This window comes from Geotrypetes seraphini, chromosome 1, assembly GCF_902459505.1.
Source record: "Geotrypetes seraphini chromosome 1, aGeoSer1.1, whole genome shotgun sequence".
NCBI classification, from domain to species: domain Eukaryota; kingdom Metazoa; phylum Chordata; class Amphibia; order Gymnophiona; family Dermophiidae; genus Geotrypetes; species Geotrypetes seraphini.
The window spans coordinates 37304915-37326556 of record NC_047084.1 but is presented as its reverse complement, the minus strand read 5'-3'; the positions used below and the strand labels follow the sequence as shown (position 1 = coordinate 37326556).

The 21642-nt window shown below is 40.9% G+C and overlaps 1 protein-coding gene across 5 annotated transcripts in view; it reads left to right on the top strand.

Moving 5' to 3' along the window:
• Window positions 1-21642, top strand: part of MAST4 (microtubule associated serine/threonine kinase family member 4) — a 924748-nt gene that overhangs the window by 507259 nt on the left and 395847 nt on the right. Inside the window, exon 1 of one of the 5 annotated variants that reach the window (XM_033929941.1) lies at window positions 13326-13427. The exons of the other annotated variants lie outside the window; for them this stretch is intronic. Coding sequence (XP_033785832.1) covers window positions 13381-13427 — 47 coding nt within the window. The 5' untranslated portion in view covers window positions 13326-13380. Of the gene's footprint in view, window positions 1-13325; window positions 13428-21642 lie in introns of those variants that run through there. 5 annotated transcript variants of the gene reach the window in all.

Here is a 21642-nt window from a genome sequence, read left to right as displayed (position 1 = left end):
CACAACCCGCCCGCCTCCCCGGGGATGGCTTCCTTGCTAGTTATGGAACTGAGGACCACGAGGTGGGATGCGCCCTCTAGTGGGCGAGAAGGCACGCACATGCGTGGTGCAGTGTGCAAACTTGAAACTTCTATCAAGTTTGCTTGAAAAGCTGTCCGCGCCGGGGCTCCGTAGATGACGTCACCCACATGTGAGAATATATGCCTGCTGTCCCTGGATAACACCTGTTACGGTAAGTAACTGTGCTATTCCCTAGTTCTTTGTATAAAATGTACTGAAGTGAATTTTCAGTAGTTTGAAAGTAGGAACAACTTAAATATTGTCTTTCCAGCCAGAAACAGTTTGGTTTAATCTTTGTTTTAAATGAAGTTTTAGCAGGATCCAATTTGTAGTTTTCATTCAAACACTTTTTAGCACACACAAATCAATTGTATGTATGTTAATATATAGGCAATCTGATATGTGCAACTTTAAATTTTTAGGCATCCTTGAAAACCAAATGCATACCCCTATTAAGTTCTGATAGCATTGTATACCAAGGCATAGTTCTTTTTGCTTATTGAAATTGTTTAAATTTTACATACATAATATACAAAAAAGAAACAACTGACTTGTAAAGAAAATTAAATTACTGAAATTTATATAAATTATAACCTTTGAGAAACTTAAGTCAAACTTATTCCACATCGTGGGAGCATTCAATTGTATAAATGAAGAAGAAATAAAAAAAGAAAACATAAAAGGGTAGAAAAAACTTACATCTTAACAACAATGAAGAATCCCTACCCTAAAACTTATTAGGGGTACATTATGTATATGAGAACACATTCACTTCACCAATACAATTATTTATCAACAACTTTATGATCATCCAAAAATATTTCTAAATGAATAGGGTCAAAGAAGACAGATCTTCCCTTGGCAACCTGTTATGCATTTGCAAAGGAACCGTAAAAAAAGAAAAAGTGTCTCCCAAAGCAATTGCTTGAGAATTTAGTAGTCGAGTGTCGTTATCCACGTCAGGGAAAATCTGAATCTTCTGGCCACAGAAGGCAACATCTTTGTTTTTAAAGTAAGTTTTTAGGTCCATAATTTTATATTCTTGGAGAATTTAACAGTGAGGATAGCCCTAGTATTACAAACAATATTAAATGAGCTCTCTAGGAAATTGATGAGATCTATACTCATCCCTCCTATTAGATTTCCTTCAGTTGGATTCTCCAGCTGAGCATTCTGAGAAATATAGGCCCAGATTTTTTAAGTGGCGCTGTTGTAGTCACCTGCCTAAAAAATGGCTGTTGATCATGTATAAATCATGCAACAGTACCGTTGATAGAATTGTGGCTTCGTGAAAGGTAGGTGCCAGGGTTTTCAAGGCCTACATTTCTGGCACCTGCCTTTCACATGAATTGTGGCTTTGGAAGCGCTTTACGCTGCCTAATTCCACTTCTTATATTAGCCACACCTACACTGGCTTTAGGCGTCATAAAGCGTCTAAAAGCATCATAAAGTGTCATAAATGCATCATGGCTACAGATGCATCATGCATCTGTAGCCATGATGCAGGTGCCTACATGTTTTTTTTTTTAAGTCACTATTATTCATTTTAAAATGGTGTTTTCCACTTAAGTTAGTTGCTGGTAGGGTGCCTACCAGCAACAAACTTAAGGTGCCGTTTATAGAATATGGACTATAATAACTATTAGCAATATCAGTTTCTTCTGAATTGGAAATGTTTAGTATCTCCTTTAAGTATGTATCTAACAGAAATTCTATAGTACTTGTAAGTAATCTTGCCTGTGAGAAATTTAGAAACCTTAGCAAGGCATAGTTTTATACATTTCTAGTATTTGTTGAGGTTCCTATCCATGGTATCCTACAAGGAATAAAAGGATGCCATGCCATTGAAGTAAACTAGATAGACCTAAACCAGAAAGAATACTAACGTCTCGGGTAAAAAAAGAAAAAAGTCAATTTGAAAAAGTTTGGCCTTCCTTTAGATTGAGAAGGGATGATAAATCCGGAGAAGTTTATGTTGGAGGAAAAGAACTGGCTTCCTCTGGATATAGCATGATAAGGAGTATGTGAAATTAAAATGTTAGGGAGTAGGTGGCTATTCCATACAAGACAAATGAGATTTGGAAATGGAGAGAGAGGGGAGAGATTTGTAACCCATGAAGATATGTGAAGGTTGCAACAGGGGCTATAAGTGTTTCCTAACCGAGGATGCCTTAGATATGGCATGTACTGTCATAAATAGAGAGGATAATCTGACCCTGTATGAGGGGATTGTTAATGAATAAGTATTGATCTTAATAATGGACTCCTTTGTTTTAGGACAGTAGTGCATAGTTAAATTGAGAGTGTATTTTTCGCTCCATAAGACGCACCTGACCATAAGACGCACCCTAGATTTAGAGGAGAAAAACAAGAAAAAAATCATTCTGAACCAAGTTCTCCCTGCCAAGCTCTACACCCTTCCCCCCCTCCCTGCCATGCTCTGTACCCTGTCCCCCCTCTGGTGATCTAGTGGTAGGCTGGGACAAGAGCAAACTGTCCCAGGTGACTAACAATTTTTTACACCCTCAGTACCTTTTTAAATCATCCCTCCATACCCCCAGTACTTTTAAACCATCGCCCCCATACCCCCAGTACTTTTAAGTTTAAATCTTTTCTGATTAGAAATTCAAAATCATAGACTACAAAGAATGCAAGAATATATTAAATCATCCAGCAGAGGTTACAGGAAGTACCCCAAGCCCATCTCACCCATCCCTCTCTCCCTCTGCTATGATCAAACAATTTGTATTGAGGAGAAAAATTACAAGCAGAACAGTATACAAAATACACAACATTGGTAACAAGATCAGAAAAATGACATTCATAATATCAAATATTCACAATGTTACAATATCTCCCAACCCCCAAAAGCAACAACCCCCCAATCTACCCCCCCATGTCAACAACACATCCATGTGGCATCAGTGCTGGAACTAGCCAAGGCTCTGGTTCCTAAGAGACCCCAGCACTCGGCGGATGAAACGAGAGGCATTGAAACCCCAGACACAAACAAAGGAAGAAAGGTCCGGTTTTCACACTGGCAGCCCCGACCGTAGGAAAGGCAAAAAAACCTTTCATCTCCGGTTTCCTCCCCGTACCTTTTCACAGTGGCAGCCCGAAAAATCTTTTAACTCCGGCTTCCCCAGTACTTTTTTAAATAGACGGTTGTCTTATCCTATTTCCACAGCACACAGGTCAGGAGCGAGCTTTGTCCCCTCTCCCTACGTTCCTCGAGAGTGTAGAGCTGCAATTTGTTCAGTCTCTCTTCGTACGAGAGACCCTTGAGCCCCGAGATCATCCTGGTGGCCGTCCGCTGAACCAGTTCAATTCTGCGCACATCTTTACTGTAATGTGGCCTCCAGAATTGCACACAGTACTCCGGATGAGGTCTCACCATGGCCCTGTACAACGGCATTATGACTTCAGGCTTTCGGCTGACAAAACTTCTATTGATACAACCCAATATCTGCTTTGTCTTAGATGAAGCCTTCTCCACTTGATTGGCAGTTTTCATGTCTGCACTGATGATTATTCCTAAATCTCGTTCTGCTGAAGTCCTAGTTAAAGTTTCTCCGTTCAAGAAGTACGTCCTGCATGGATTTCCGCTTCCGAGGTGCATGACCTTACATTTCTTAGCATTGAAGCCTAGCTGCCAGGTTGAGGACCAACTTTCCAATGTAAGCAGGTCCTGCGCCATATAATTCTGTAAACTGCATTCACTTACTATATTACATAGTTTGGCGTCATCGGCGAATAGTGTTATTTTACCTTGAACCCCTTGAAAGAACACAAACTAAAACTTATACCTGCAAAACAAACTTCATCCTTCTTGAAAACTGCAAAACCCCAACCTTGACAAACATAGAAATTAACTCGATCTCAACCCACGCTAAAACTCCTCGGAATGCTAATAGACAGAGGTTGTACCATGCAACCACAAATCAACAAAATTATAAAAACATCATTCGCCACTATGAGAAACCTTAGACAAGTCCGAAAATTCTTCGACAGAAAACAATTCCAACTTGTGGTTCAACCACTAATCCTAGGCCTAATAGACTACTGCAACATACTATATCTCCCCTGCCCAACAACAAAGATGAAACAATACAAAACACAGTCCTAAGACTTATCTATTCTTTGAAAAAATACAACCACATCATGAAGGCCTACCATGACTCACACTGGCTCCCAATACAAGCCAGAATACACTTCAAATTCCTTTGCCTACTATTATTCAAAGCTATAAACGGAAACAGCCCTTCCTACTGGAACAATCAACTAACTCATTCCACCTCAATCAGACACAGGAGAAACCATACAATATTCACTCGCCCGCCAACCAAAAATGTCAAACAAAAAAAAAATATGACAACCTTCTGGCCACCAGAGCAGCTAAACTGGACCTACAATTCACCAATCTACTGACTTCAACCACAGACTACAAAACTTTCAAAAAAGAAACAAAAACCTTACTCTTCAAAAAACACATAAAACCAATATAACTTTATCAATAAAGTCCCAAACCCCACCTGCATTACCAATCTACTCCCTAGCAAATTAAAAAATGCTCTTATTTAATCTTATGTATTAAGATCATAACAATTCTTATGTAATCCGCTTTGAACTGCAAGGTAAAGGCGGAATAGAAGTCACTAATGTAATGTGGAAATCGTAGGGAAACAAGATTTTATGTATGTAACTTGGAAACCGCATAGTTGTATGTGTTATATACATTTTTTTAAATAAATAAATAGTAGGGTGCTGGTCACTGATGTATTTTATTGTCTGGATTGTTTTTCTTGTTTTGTAGGTATGTTTGCTATTGATTCGACTTGTCTGTTATATGTATTCTATTTTTTTGTATGTAAGTGTGTAACTCGCTATGGATAAGGGTGGGGTATAAATAAATAAAACAACAACAGTGCCCAGACATGGCCTAGCATTGAATACTGGGGATAATGTTGGTGGAAGACAAAAAAAAAAAAGGTAGACTGCCGCTTTAAATGATTAGAAGAATGGAATATACAGATGTATGCACATAAATGCCAAAAGTGCACCTGCGCGCTATTCTGTAACTTTGCACATGTATCAGCGCATAGTTTGTTAGTGAGCATACACACGGGTGTAGTCAGGATGGAGCACATACTTAGGCGCATAGGCCCGAATTCTGTAAATGGTGCCATTATCGGCGGCAACCTAAAAATGGCCACCAATCGCAATGGCACGATTTGCAAATTGCAGCTACATGAAGTTTCCAAGTAGGCGCCAGAAACATAGGCTAGGGTTTTAATGGCCTACATTTCTGGTGCCTACTTTTTAAGAGAGTTGCGCCTACAGAGGAACCTTTATGGCACCTAGCGCCACTTCTGGCATTAACCACACCTATGGTGGAGTTAGGCATCATAAGGCGCCTCTGTAGGTGGGATAATGGCGGACTTGGACATTTTAATTGGTTTTTAATTGGCACAGCCATGTAGTGCTCCAATTAAACCAATTAAGTTAGGCAGCAGTAGGGTGCCTACCACCACCTAACTTCAGGTGCCATTTACAGAATATGGGCCATAATTTATAGAATACTGTAAGCTGTATCTCTGGAACATAAGCTGGCGTAAGTGCTCACACCTAGGTGGATATGTACCTAGTTATGCTATTGTTCTATAAAGAAAAGTAGACACCCGTTTTCTTTTCTAGAATATGCATCTGTACATAGGGATAAAATTAAAGAATTTATCCCTTTAATGCCCAAAATTGTCACTGTTCGTATTTTTCCTTTCTACTCATAAGGAGCTTCATGGGTGCTAGGAAAGAATCTGTGTGAACTTGGTAAGTTGAGGTTCATTTTGCAGAATAGTCAAGTTTTGAATGATTCTTTTAAGTGAAGGCAGGTTTTTTATAAAGCAAAAGTGGGTTGGCGGAGTTGTTGGCATAGAAGAGAGCATGCTTCCCTCTTTTCATGTTTTGTGCTATTGCATGTCTTTGTGGAGCAGATCTGGATTTCCTCTCTGTGCAGAAACTACAGAAAGCTAAACTGAAACCAGAAATTACTACCTTGGCAGCCTCTCTTAGAAGGTACATGTTTTTTCTTTCCTATGAAAACTAACATTACATTTCTTGTTTTATTGCTGGCTATGAGAGAATAGGGAAAAATCATTTGGGGGCAAGTTTCCAATTCTGAAATTTACTGAGAACTTGAGAAAATGAGTGAGTAACATTCTTGTTGCTTATAAATTTGACTAAAGTAAATGATACCCAATGCAAATTTAATATTATCATTTCTGTTGCTTATCGATGAATTGGAAGTACTCTTAACCAAGGCCCAGATTCTGTAACTATGTCCCGATTGAAGGCAGCTGTAGGCATCCTACAACTGTCTAATCAGCCAATTGGGAAGCACGTTTGTTTTTTTTGTGTTTTTTTTAAAAAGCTCCCCAGGCAGGCCACCTACATTGGAGGTGCTTCCAGGAGCATAGGGAGGCCTGCAAGCCCGCCTAGGCCTCTCCCCGGTGCATTCCACAATGCACTGGGAAGGGGCAGGCGATCTTCAGGGGTGGGGGGTGTTTCTGCAGGAGAGATTGGGCACTCTCCTGCCGGTGATCTTTGGGGGGGGGGGGTGTTCTGGCAGGAGGGATTGGGCATCCCCCCTGCCATGTTCATTCGGGGGGGGGGGGGGGGTACTGGAGCCTGCAGCTACTATATTTATTGCAGCAGGGAGATCCAGATGTGTTCTCCAGGCCTTCCATTAATTTAGCAGCAAGAGGGATGTTTGCGACAGGTCTAAAATTGGCTATGTTATTGGATGTTTCTTTGGTGTTCTTTTTAATAGGAGTTATTACAATTTGACCCAAGTCCTCTGAAAACTTGCCAATGGATAGTTGTAGGTTGATCCAGTCTAGTAGTTTGGCTTTGAAGTTGATAGGGGCTGCTTTCATCACAGCCGTCTGTATGGTATCCTTCTCCACTTAGAGTGTGTTTTTGCTTTAGCTGGTAATACTGCAGTTTTCATTGGATTCCTTTGTGTTATACAGACTTGAATGTCCATATTCTGAGTTGAACAGGTTCTTCCTAAAATTCTGCTCTACATATTCTCAATTCCACTATGGTGGGAGGAGGTGATGAAGTCCATGTAGGAAAAACATGGTACTAAGCAGTTTCAGCTGCCAACACTGCAGACTTTAAACACAGACTTATTTTATATTTATTTAAAACATTTATTTTAGAGAAATGCTATTGTTAGAAAAGTGTGATTGTGCGTGAATTCTTTTAAAAAGGTGGTAAATAAAATCCTTATAAACAAATAAATATAATAAGGAACAGTCAAGCATTCTTTGGGGCCTTAAGTTTTGCACAGGCATACTCCAACTCTAGTTTTGAGTACAATGGCATAAAACTAATTTGAGTAAGAAATTATATCTTACAGTAGCTGACAGGTAGGATATGTCTTTGGGAGTGTGGACAGGAAAGTTGAGCAGACTCTATGGACCAGGTGTCTTTCTTTCACTATTTATTATGCTGTTATAGTACACTATATAGTGGAATACTGATAGTATAGGATAGATGGAAGGCAAAGACCTTGGACCAGCATATTATCGGTGTGCATATAACTGAATCTGAATCTGGAATTGTCTTACAAAAGTCACTAAAAAGCACGCACACAACCAGGTTTATGGCATCCTCTAACCTCCTTCTGGGGCTGTTTAATTCTCATACAGTACTGTCCTGTAAGTTGTAGTAACTATGCCTAGTCTGTGTCCCATGAGCAGAGATAGCATGGAATGTGACTGAGTGGGGCTTCACAAGGAGCCAATTGCTGTGTGGAGCTCCTGCCACTTTGCAGGGGACAGAGGTTGGATGTGTGCAGTAGCTGGTTTTAATAAAGGTTTGGACAATTTCCTGGCAGAAAAGTCCATAGTCTGTTGTTAAAACAGATATGGGGGAGGCCACTGCTTGCCCTGGATCAGTAGCATGGAATGTTTCTACTATTTGGGTTTTTGCCAGACACTAGTGACCTGGATTTGGTCACTGTAAGGACGGGCTACTGGGTTCGATAGCATGGAATATTCTACTTTTTTTGTTTTTTTTGCCAGGTACTAGTGACCTGGCTTGGCCACCGTGAGGATGGGCTACTTACTAGATGGACCTTTGGTCTGACCCAGTAAGGCTATTCTTATTTTCCTATTGGTTATGCTGCGGTCACCAAAAACTCTAGTTGTGTGCATGCTTTTTGGTAACTTTTGTAAGAGAACTCCGGAGGCAGGCAGACAGGAAGCTGCTGATAAAAGTAAAATGAAATTAGGCCCGACGCCTCAGCACACCTCCTCACTGCAGGGATCTCAATCGGGACGGTGTGGGAGACGAACTCCGCCTCCCGACATCCCTAGCAGGTTAGACCAACATCTGGACTTGAAATCTCCTACTTCAGAGCAGCTCCACTACCAACGGGAGCTACCCGACGCCTCAGCACACCTCCTCGCTGCAGGGATCTCAATCGGGACGGTGTGGGAGACGAACTCCGCCTCCCGACATCCCAGCAGCGCTTGGGACAAAAAAGACTTAACTCTGATGCTGTACGATCCCTTACTAGAAGCTATTGTCTACCTCTAACCAAGTTTCACATGCTGTATGATCCCTTACTAGAAACTATTGTCTACTTCTAACCAAGTTTTACATGAAACTAACACCTATTAAGCTGTTAAACTGCAAGCAATTTTCTAACCCCTCTTTGCTTTTATCTCACTAGCAGCAGTTGGTTGCTCAGTCTTCATCCAACCCAACTTGTTTGTTTTCTGGGGTTTTTTTCTCTCTCCTCCAGTTGTCTCACTAGTAACAATTTGGCACCAAGCTCCCATCTTAGCTCTGTCATACTTGACCCTCCATTAGGCTCCAGCTGCAATGGTAGGACTTGCCAGGACCTGATAGTAAGACTCTCTCGAAATTCTTCCAGCCCAGCTCCTCAGTCTCCCCATCCTATCATGTCCCCAACTCTCCGGGCCACCCCTTCCCACCACTTTTCAAACCACCCTCTTCCTCGCCTACATCCCTACCACATCCCCAATACTCCTTACGATACTATACTTCACCATCCCCATCATTACAGGCCAAGGCAGATACGGTGATCTTACCTCCCAGCACAAAAAAAACCACACCAGGAACCCTGCCAACATCATCCCCATTCTACCCTCACCCCCAGCCCCCCCAGCAATACTCTCAAACTAGCACTGATCAATGCAAGATCAGTTAACAACAAGACCTTCCTCCTACACGACCTCATCTGTGACAAGACTTGGGACGCCCTCATGATCACTGAAACCTGGCTCCAAGACAATGATGGGATAGCACTAGGCGAACTATGTCCTCCAGGCTACCAGGCCCTAACCTGCTCACGTACCTCTGGGAAAGGAGGAGGAGTGACTACCATCATCAAGACCTCCACCATACCAAAACTGATAAACTCTATCAACATTCCCTCCCTAGAAGCTCTTGCTTTCACCATAGGCCACAAACACAAAATCGCCCTCATACTCCTCTACAGAGCCCCCAACTCCCCAACAGATACCCTAGAGACCCTCCTCAAATTCATCACCGAACTGTCCATCTCCCACAAACACGTGACCATCCTGGGAGATTTCAATTTCCCAGACTACCCCAACACCTCAGGACAAAGAGACAGCTTCCTCTCCTCCCTCACCAACCTGGGATTTTATCAAGCATAACCACCCCCATACATTCAGCAGGCAACATCTTAGACTTAATCTTCACCCTCAGAGGCCCAACTGCAGAGCACCAATAAACAATCTACACCACCACACCTGTCCCATGGTCAGACCACCATCTCATTGAATTCCAACTCCCACTCGAAACTACCCTAGCCCCGCGTAAAGACCCTAACCCTCCCACCTTACGCCAACTCCCTAACTCTGTCAGCCCTCCAGCCATGGCCGCAGGCATTCACACCCTAAACGAAACCTGCACCCACCATCCCCACTCCATCAACCTAGCAGCCTCCACGTGGCACTCCAACATCCAATCCCTGTATAACAGCCTTGCCCAGACAAAACCAACTCGAATAACCGCCAATAAAACACCTGCTCCCTGGTACACCAGTGACCTCCGATCCATAAAACGATCTCTGAGGAAAGCAGAAAGGAATTGGATCAAACACCCAAATTCAGAAACCAAAGCCCACTGGAAAAGAACATCCATCACCTACAAAGCTGCCATCCTAGAAGCGAAGAAAGCCTACTACTCTCGCCTCCTACAATTAGCCCTTGCTAGATCCAAACAACTATTCGCCTTCACAAACTCTTCACCAACGCCCAAGGAAAAAGCCAAAACAACCAAACAGAACTTGATAGTGAGACTCTCTCGAACTTCTTCCAGTCCAAAGTACAAACCATCCGCAATAATCTTGACACAAACACCAACCCCACTCCTGCACACCCCCAGCCTAACCCAAATACCCCATCCTCTACCACTCTCCCCATGCCGAGGTTCTCGAAACCCTGAGAGAACTCAAACCCTCCAACACCATCCTCGATCCCTGCCCATCCAGCCTCCTGCTGTCCACAGAAGACGCCATGGCAGAATCCATCCTCCCCATCATTAACACCTCCCTCTCCACAGGGACAGTTCCCCTCAGCTGGAAATCAGCTATTATCAAACCCACTCTCAGAAAACACATCCTTGACCCTAACGAACCAGGCAACTAACACCCGGTCTCCAACCTCCCATTTGTCTCCAAATCCTAGAACAATTTGTGCTCCGCCGACTACAGCCTTTCATAGAAGAACAAGCTGCTCTGTCCCCTGCTCAATCTGGCTTCCGAACAGGCCACAGCACAGAGTCAGTACTCCTAGATATCATCGATGACAGCTGGTCAATACTCAACAAAGGCAGCGATGCCCTACTAGTCCTACTTGACCTCAGTGCTGCCTTTGACATAGTCGACCACCACCTCCTCTTATCCAGACTCTATGACCTTGGAATCAAGGACTCTGCCCTCCAATGGTTCACCTCCTTTCTCCACCAAAGGACCCAAACTGTCCTACTAGGGACACACAAATCTAACCCCAAGCATATCAAATATGGCTCCCCAAGGCGCCCTTCTATCCCCCCTCCTATTCAATCTCTACATCAGACCTGTCATTGATATAGCGCAGAAGTACAACATTAAAATCCACTCCTATGCCGATGACATCCAGCTGCTCCTCCCACTAGGCGAAAACCAATCGTCCCAAATTGCTAACCTCCAACACTGCCTCTCTGACATGAAAACCTGGATGACAAACTACAACTGAACGCCTCTAAGAACGAACTCTTATGGATCAGAAAAAAAAACACCAAATACACACGCCCAACACTATCATGGGACTCTACTCTACTAACGGCAACAGATCAAGTACGCAGCCTAGGAGTAACTTAGACGGACACCTATCCCTATCCACCCACATATCCCAAGTAGTCTCTACCTCCTTCTACTACCTCCGCCAACTAAGAAGGATCAAATCCTACATCTCTACACCTGACATATCCAACTCCTCTACGCATATGTCCTCTCCAGAATGGATTACTGCAACTCCCTATTTAATGGAATAACCAAAAAAGATCTCAAGCGCCTCCAACGGGTCCAAAATGCAGCTATCCGCCTCCTAAACAGCCTCAGCTACCATGATCCCATCTCCCCAGCACTCCGCGCTAAACACTGGCTCCCAATTAGCCAACGCTGTGCATTCAAAGCCCTGGCAATAGCACATAAAAGAATTTATACCACCACCCCCTCCTACATAAAATCCAAGCTATCCATCTACATCCTCACCCGCACCCTCTGCTCAGAAACAGAGATACGCCTATGCATTCCCCCTGGAAGGTCCCTCCTCTCAGAAACCGCCTGCAAACTCTCCTACAGCCACTTCATTCCCCAACTCTGGAACCAACTCCCCTCTCAACTCAGACTACAGAACTCACTAATGACATTCCGGAAAATGGTAAAGACCCTCCTCTTCAACTAAAGGTCACCCTCAGTCTACACCCCACCCCTTAAACCCTACCTCTACCCTTCTTTCTCCATTCTAATCTTCTGCCTAAATTTCTGTATAGTCCACTCTCAGCCTATACTCAAATAACTTGTATTTAAACTAAACTACTTATATTTAAACTGCTGTTCTTAATTTGCTGTATACTCCCTATATTTAAACTGCTACACAGTCTCGTATGTCCAAGTATTTAAATCTACTGTATAATCTTGTATGTCCAATTACACTCCATTGTGAATTTTACTTTTAAACCGTTCTGAGCTACTGGGAGGACGGGATAAAAATCTAAATAAATAAATAAATAAATCAAAGACTACCCATTCTACTGCCAACAAACGAGTCCCACGTACAAACCGGCATCCTTGGGAGGCATGTTGCTATCTTAAATAATTCATACCAATGCTGTAATGGTGCACATATAAGTGGTGTTTCCTTGTATAAGAGGGAGATTGGTAGATGGTAATATGCAAATTGGTATATAGATATTAGTAACACTGTTTGCTAGAGGAGTAGAAATACCTACACTTGTAAAAGTTTTCACTGTGATGAAAATAAATGGGGGACGCTGCAACTTTAATTGGGATTATATTTTCAAAGCAGTATCCTTACCCTGCAAAATGCAGCTTTTCCAAAATATAGAAAAAGAATCTCAGTCTCTTTACTGCAAACTGCACATCAATAACATTATTACTGTGTGTGTTGTAATGAAATCTGAAATCTTGATGTTTTACTTTCAAAAATATCAACATGAACCCTCTCATCGTGTGCAAGAAATTGAATGGTGACCTGAAGAAGATGGTAAAAAGCCGAGCCGCAGGATCTTGGAGTAGAGAGGGTGGTGCTGATAGATGGTTGACGTCTGCTGAGGTAAACTATTCTAAATTTACGTTGCTGTTGGTTTCCCAAGCACTGTCAATCCATCTGGTGAAGAGGACTTTTCATTTCCCTGAGGTGAAAAGTATCCTGACAACAGAGCGTCGGGTTTGTGCTGGTAACAGCAATCATGGAGCTTGTTACGCAGAGATCAAGGCTTCATTCTCCATTCATTTCAAATATCATTTCCGCTGCACAGTCGGCACCGTGGGTGCTGTGTTAGCATAAATATAGCAGCTGGCATCTCTTTATTACAGCTAAAGGTGGAAGGACCCAAACTTGCAGCACCCCCCTCCCCCAAGAGATTGTTAGTCCATTCCTTTATAGTGGTTCATTTTGGCTTTCTGTCAGCACTAGGATGCTGGAAGTGAATGTGTGTCACTGTTGAACTGGAAAGTGGTAAAATATAACAAGCATGAAAGCCCAGCGGGAAAGGCTGCGCATTCCAGGGCTGACCTTGGAGTAAGTATTGCTTGTCTTTTAATATTTTAATGGTTTCTCTGTGGCAGAAGCTTTTTTGTGCAACCAATGGCCGTTTAGCATATGTTTATACTGACAGGCTCAGAGCACTGCAGCTTTAGAAATGCTTTCAGTGCGCTGCGGCTGCTCTCAGCTGCCATGTAAGTCTACAGCCAGAATATTGCAGCACTGATAAAGGATTACGATATATATTTTTAAGTTGTTAAACCTTAATGCTTCATAATCTTACCAGTTCAGTGGGAAAGAGTGTTTCTGTAGGCCCCACTGTGTGTTTGTGTCTGTCATTCTCCTTCCCCTCCCCCTCCCCCTTACTGTTTGTCCTAGTGCTGCCTTTCGGAAAGGCCTCTCTCTCTCTCTGCTGAATAACAGCACTGCAATATGTTCACATATGATAGACCTGCTATTTGTGAACATTCGTTAGGTAAATACAGAACGTGTTACACAGAGGAAGGTGAATACATCATTTTTCTGAATTATCCTTGCTCAGTAGCCAGACGTTTCAAAATGTATACTGCACTAGAGCAAAAGGCTCACGCTGTTATATTTTTTTATAGATCTGATTAATACTTCAAAAACATTTTGGTAGCTGAGCATACTGATTTGCTTCACAAAATGAAGTAGAAAGGCATATTATATGCTTCATAAAAGCACTAAGAGTTCTAACAATACATTTTGTTCAAAATATGCCATGTAAATCGCAAATGATGATTACATATTTTCATCATTGTATCAGAGGAGAATACATGTATATATCTACAGTCTGTGTGTGTATATATATATATATATATATATATATATATATATATATATATATATATATATATATATATACACACACACATACACAGACATAGACACACACACACACACACATATATATATATATATATATTTTTTTTTTTTTTTATTTTTAATTCAATTAGGTTGGGTTTAACTTTATTTGACATCAACTTTACTTTTGTGAGGCAGGGTGGTGGCTTTTCAAGAGCTCTAAAAATGTTAAAAAACCAATTTTTTTTTCACCCTGTTAAAATGGTAAGATTATTCTATTGCTTTACAGATTTTTTTTTTTTTTTTTTTGAGGGGGGAAACAGAAAGGTAGTTGGCATGCAGTTTGCATGCTGAGTTATCACACATGCTTTCTCCATGAACTTGTAAGAGAACAGGTTTGCATGGAAGGGGCTGCAGGATTAAACAGAAGAACATATTTCACAGTGGCAGCTCTCATATAATCAGTTGCTCTGCTGGTTGCTGGCAATTATGCTGGTACGGCCTAAAAAGTGGAAACTACATGAACTCTGAATTATATTGTTTACACATTCTATAATAAATTTCAATCAGAAGTTCTGAAGAACATGTACTGTCTATAAAAGTTTTCAAACAATACAGTGGCTCAAAACTGGGAAAATCTTCCTCATGGACCATGGACCACTATCCTCTCTGCATTTCCCCAATTTCTAAGTCCCACTATTCTAGTATTCCTTCCTGCTTGGAGGGAACAAGAAGATGAATTCTCATCCCATATGCTGAAAAATCAGAAAAGAGTGAGAGTTTGCAGACTTTGAGGCCTACTTAGGAGTTTAAAAAAAAAAAAAGGTGGCAGGGATCCTTGAGAGTTGTGAAAATCAGAAATTTGGACCACAAAATCAGACCACTCCCAATACCATTTTAATTTTCCCTATTTACTTTAGAATGCAAAGTTTGCAGAAGTAAACATACAAATGTCTCTGATATTTTCTGGGTTTTGGGTTTTTCTGATAAGGCCTCTTTTATTGACTCATAAATTTAGTGCACCTCCAGTCTGGACTCACAAACAATTGCTTTAGAAAAATGAGACCCGGACTTGCTTCCAAATACCCCCCCTTTGAAAGGGTGTCCCCCAGCCTGAAGATTCAAGTGTACTGCAGTATTGGGTGTTTCAAATTACAAGTGAAGAGCCTTTTTAAAAGTTTTATTAATAAACATTGCAGCTGTACTTCAGATTACACTAAGCCTTTTAAAGTACATTAAAGACACGATGCCCCCTCAAATCAGTAATTTCAGTAAAGCAAAGTTTCAAGCCAAGCGTGCTATCTTTTACAAAACAGAAAGAAAAAAAATAGAATCTCATTCCATGAGACATGAAACATAAAATTTACTTTAAAAAATTCATAACACAATCAATATGTTCATCTGTCCATATAGATGTATACCCACTATTGTTATCATTCAAGCCCCACAAATTGTGCCAGACTTGTAAGTTGGAGTGCAAATTCGTAATGTCAACAGTATTCCCAAAGTGATAATAGCATAGGACTGATCTTTTTCTGCCTCTGTTTACTATTGGATCTGTCTTGTTGTATTGTCCATCCTGCTAAGAATACATCTCAGCAGCTGGTTAGAGAACAAAAGTAATTTTTTACCTTATTCAAGAAAGTCTTCTTTTTTTTTTTTTTTTGTCTTTTTACCCCTATGGTCCGCCATCTGGGATGGAAAAGCTTAGAAAATACTTTCCTATATGTAACTACAAGGATCTGTAATAAAGTAAATAGCCAGCAATACCAGTGTGGTCATTGCCTAAATATTTAGCAGATTCAGCTTTAAGAGTACCTGTGTTTTCACTAGGCCTTCTATAGGAAATTGCCCAAAACATGATTGAATGACACCACTAATAATAAAACCCTAAGCGTGCATGCGCACTCCTACCTGCGTGATCCGTGCTCTGTAACTCCATGGCTTCACATGCGCAGTAGAAGGAGTCAGCGGTGGTTTCTTCTGCGCATGCGGAGGCACTTTAAGCAGGGATGCAGGAAGGCGACTCCCTCCTCTCGCCCTCACTCCGTCTAACACAGCGCGGCCCACAGTCTGGCCGGCTCCCTTACAGTCCCTTGCCAAAGTTATTTTTAAGTTCAAAGCCGCTGCAGCAGCTCCTCTCACGAGCCGCACCTGCGTTGGAAGCCTCTCTGACGTCATGTGAGAGGAGCCGATGCGGCAGCTTTAAACTCAAAAATAACTTTGGCAAGGGACTGTAAGGGAGCCGGCCAGAAACAAACAGAAATGCTGCTGCACAGGGAAGTGGAGGGGGAGGGAATGCTGCTGCACAGGGAAGTGGGGGGGGGGGAGGGAAATGCTGCTGCTGCACAGGGAAGTGGAGGGGAGGGAATGCTGATGCACAGGAAAGTGGGGGGGGGGGAAGGGAAATGCTGTTGGTGAGAAAAGGGGGCTGGGGCTGGAAGCTGAAAGGGAAAAGACGGGAGAAGGGGGCTGGGGCTGAAAATAGGGGACATGAGAGGGAAGGAGGCTTTACTAGCACCCGTTAATGTAACTGGCTTAAACACTAGTCTATAATAATTCAAGATTAAAAAGAATATCTGTATCAAGTATTTTATGTGTGATGTATGACTGTTTTGAACAATGTGTCTCAGATTGCTACAGTAACCAGTTAAAGCATCTCACATTTCCAATCTGCAGTTGCCAGTGTAACATAAACACATTGAATTGATCTTGTGTGATGATTACTATGGATTTATGATACTGACAATGAACACTTAAATTAAGTCTTCTCAAGAATGATATTTTGACATTGTTCCGGAAGTTCACCTGGTACCATGTAGTTGATACTGGCATCAATGATTCACTTAAATGTTGTTCAGCAAATCAATTTTATTTATATTCACAAAACAGTTATTCTACCTGATTATTCACAAAAAGAGCCACTAATTCACCATCTCGCAGCTTTTCTCAGTTTGAATGAATCTTTCAGATACATACGTTTCAATAATGGCATCAATGTGATCTCTGAATCCCACAAAAAAAATCACAGACTAATTTAACTAATAAAGCAACATAGAGGAGATAGCTGGCTAATCCCTATTAGGAACCCAAACTAGAACACAATACAGGTATTATGTTTGCTTATAAGTAGGATTTAGTATGAACATAGTTTGTTTATTCATTTATATCCCATCCTTACCCAGGGCGGGTTACAAACTTACATACAAAAACTATAACATTATATCAAACATTACATACACCATCAACAATACGTACTCCCACAATACAAAACCTTCCATACAAAAACTCCCATAATACAAGAAGTATAAACCCTAAAATATACAGGCAACCAGCACCTTATTATCTTCTTCTCTTTTTCATTAATAACACAGTCTGAGACCTTATCTTTCAATAGTTTTTTAATATTCTGATACACAAGAAAAGCCTTCAAAGACTTAAGCAGATTCAGAATACCGCGACTAAGCTGATCTTCGCAAAAAGTAAATTTGACCATGTCTCCCCGTTTCTGTCCAAACTTCACTGGCTTCCAGTAATCTCCAGGGTTCACTTTAAATGTGCCCCTGCCTAACTTTTAAGATCCTACACGGCATCCTTCCTCCCCTTATTCCACTATCTTGGAATTCCTCGAATCCTGATACCACCAGATCCACCCAAAAATTCAAACTATCCTTCCCCTCGTTAAAAGGCATATTCCATGCAGGAAAACTAGGGACATCCCTCTCTTCAGAATCGCAGAACTCTGGAATAACCTTACTATCCCACTTCGGAATCTGGGCTCCCTCCAAACACATCTGAAAACTTGGCTTTTCTCAAAAATGTAATACTTCCTCCCTATTTCTTCTTTATACTAAGTCCCTCTAGATCTTCTTTATACTAAGTTCCTGTAACCCTTACTTTGGTGTTCCTTATTTATACCAGTTCCTGTAAACCGCGCTGAGCTCTACGATTGTGGAGATGATGCGGTATACAAACTTAAGGTTTAGTTTAGTTTCTGCTATCTTTTCTTGTAGTTGGAACCCTTAAATGATACAAATATGTACATACAGTCTATGGCAGGGGTCTCAAAGTCCCTCCTTGAGGGCCACAATCCAGTTGGGTTTTCAGGATTTCCCCAATGAATATGCATGAGATCTATGTGCATGCACTGCTTTCAATGCATATTTATTGTGGAAATCCTGAAAACCTGACTGGATTGCGGCCCTGAAGAAGGAACTTTGAGATCCCTGCTCTATGGGAACATTGATAATGCCAGAAAAATCAAGTATAAAAGAGGTGTACTAGAATATGCCTAAGCCAAAATCACCTCTGTGATTAGCAACTAATATAGTACAAAACTAGTTCGTGACAAGCCTTAGAGACCTTACATTCAAGCAGTGTGCTGCTGAGTACGTTTATCAAGTCAGAATCTCAATCACTGGCTTGTAACAAAGAAATGTGAATACTATTTTAAATATTTTTAAATATGTTTTAAAATAAATTTTAAATGTGTCTGTTAATAAAAAAAAATCCCACATTCAACGATAGTGCATAAACTAATAAACAGCACTTATCTTTAAAGTAGTGAAAATCGGCACTGCAGTTAAGACCTTAATTTAGGTGGCAAAAAATTCCATAAACTTGAAAAAGCTGAATTAAAAAAATCTCATATGTGTCGGCTTCAACGTGGTCTGGAAGCTCAAACATATTTATATGGGCCAATCCTTTACACTTAAGACCAAATTTAATCATCCTGAGTGTCTCTATATAAGGAAGACAATTACTATATACTGTATTGTACATCTTAAAAACCAAACATAGAATTTTAAAATCAACTATTGTTGCTATTAGAAGCCATGTCAATGTCATCAATAGAGGAGATGCTCTGGGTTTCCCTAATATTATCCTAGCAGCAGTGTTTTGCATCCATTAGAATCTATGGATTGAAGTTTTAGATATACCTAAATACAATCCAGCATAGAAGAAATAAATGCATGTATTAGCTTCTGCAAATCATTTACTGTGAAAAAGCTCAAGCATGGTGCAAGAAACAAAATTGTCTAAAAAATGGAAGAGTCTAATGAACATATCTGTGATTCTTCATTTAAAACTTGAATCGATCCATATCCCTAAAATTCTAACTGAAGAGTGATCACTTTGCCATCTAAAATAGGACCTAATGTTATGTTATGTTAATCAGGTTTTCTGTTCCGCCTTAACATATTCAGTTCAAGATGAGATTACATTACAAGAGGATGGGTCAGTTTGACATGGACATTCAATAGAGTTGCTAGTACAGGTAGATCAGTTCAGTTATTAATACAGTTAAGTCATAGTTACAAATACATAGTTATAAATTCAAGTAGATAATTGTTGGTTCATTGTTACGTCCCACGAGTTCCATTAGACAGTTTAGAAATGGGCTTTTACAATTACCGTTTCAGTTAGTTCAGGGTTTTTTCCCTGTCTTGGTACAGAAATGCTTTCAAAAATTTTCTGAATTTGAGATAGTAGTTGCAAGATCATAGTGTAAGTGGTTCCAGCATGTTGCTATTTGATATTGGAAGGATAAGGTAATTTGCCTGGTAGACTTTACATTGTTGCATGCTGGAAATTTTAAATGGAAAAGATTTCTGGTGGAATATCTGTTGTAGGCGTCCTGGAATAGAATGGCCAGCTCTGTTAGGTAGTTGGAGGTGTCACCAGTCAGGATCTTAAAGGCAGTGATGCCTAATTTAAACTTGATCCTTGCAATTATGGGCAGCCAATATAATTTCATATAATAGGGCTGTAGGTGTTCTGATTTCCATAGTCTGTATGTGAGTCTTTCTGCTGCATTGTGCACTAGTTGTATACGCGATAACATTTTAGAGCAAAGAGCTAGTGTTACATTACCATAGTCTAGTAGAGATAGGATTAGGGATTGCACTATAATTTGGAAAGCCTCTGTTCTTGAATATTTTCTAATGGATCTTAGCTTTCTAATCACAAGGGAAGATTCTTTTATTATTGATTGTATGAAGGTAAATCAAAAAGTAAAGGCAAAATACTTTTAACGACTTTAGTAGAAGTAACTATGAGCAATTGAACATACTACTTTTCCACATGGTCCCCATGCAAGAAGACACATTTGTATTGTTCAACTAGCTTCTGCATTCCTGCAGAGAAGTAGTTTTTCGGCTACTGCTGAAGCCAGATGAGCACTGCTTCCTTTACTTCCTCATGCTTTGACTTTTGCTCTCCTGGTTGCAGTGATGCACCCATGTCTCGTCGCCAGTGACAATTCTCTCCAGAATACTTGGATCTTCTTTATACTGTCACAACCTTGTGCAGAACAGCAAGCTGTGTGGGGACCATTGTGCACAGGCTTTTCTGTATCCCAAGTCATCATACATTATGGCAAATTCAGATCTATAGCTGATATCCAAATTTGCAGCCAATTGAGACACCGTTATCCGTAGGTCCTCTCTAATCAAGGCATCTGCCCCGTCATGCCTTGTGTGCTTGATAGTGATGGGCGACCAGAACGACCTTCTTCCCACTTTAAACTTTTTCACCCACTCATAAACCTTTTGTTGATTCACGATGCTGTGTCCATACTGAGTCAATTTCCACAGGTTTCACTCCCAGTGGTGTAGCAAGGGCATACCAGATCTGGGACCTTCTCCTCTACTCTGCCGCTGCTGCTTTTCCGAACCAACATCAGCAGTAGTAAACTTTAAATTCAGCCATTGTGGGCTGCTGGCCCACCCTCTCTTGACAACACTTCCTTGTTCCCAAACCACTCCCTATTTTCCACTCCATTCCAGGATATAAACTCAGCATGTGAACTAGTGTGCACTATCATGCCGGTGTGGTAACTGTTACCATGGTTGTTTACTAACAGTTCTGCTTACCACATATCTATAAAAGAGACCCTTGGTGTGTCTTCAAAACGGCTGTTCACATTTCCCCTAATTCTATATATAGTTCTCAAAATTGTGTGTACAAATTTGGGTTTATTCCCAAATTGTGCATGTTATTTAATTGTTTAACAAGTCAGTTAGCACCATTAATTAGGTGCCAGCAATTATTGGTGCTAGTTGGCAAAAGTTGAAATTTACACGTGCATCTTTACAGTTGCTAATCTATAAAGATGCATGTGTACATTTTTCTCCATGGATCTGAAAAGGGGGTGCGGACATGGCAGGTCAGGGTATTTCATGCAGTGTTGTAGAATTTGGGAAATCTGTGACTAATTTAGGTGTGGGGATTTACACCAGGTTTCAATTGGTGTAACATAGTAACATAGTAGATGACGGCAGATAAAGACCCAAATGGTCCATCCAGTCTGCCCAACCTGATTCAATTAAAATTTTTTAATTTTTAATTTTTTAATTTTTAATTGCGAGAGAACAGAAATAAGTTTGTTTCATCCAGCTGAGAATAAGAGGAAAAATGAAATTAA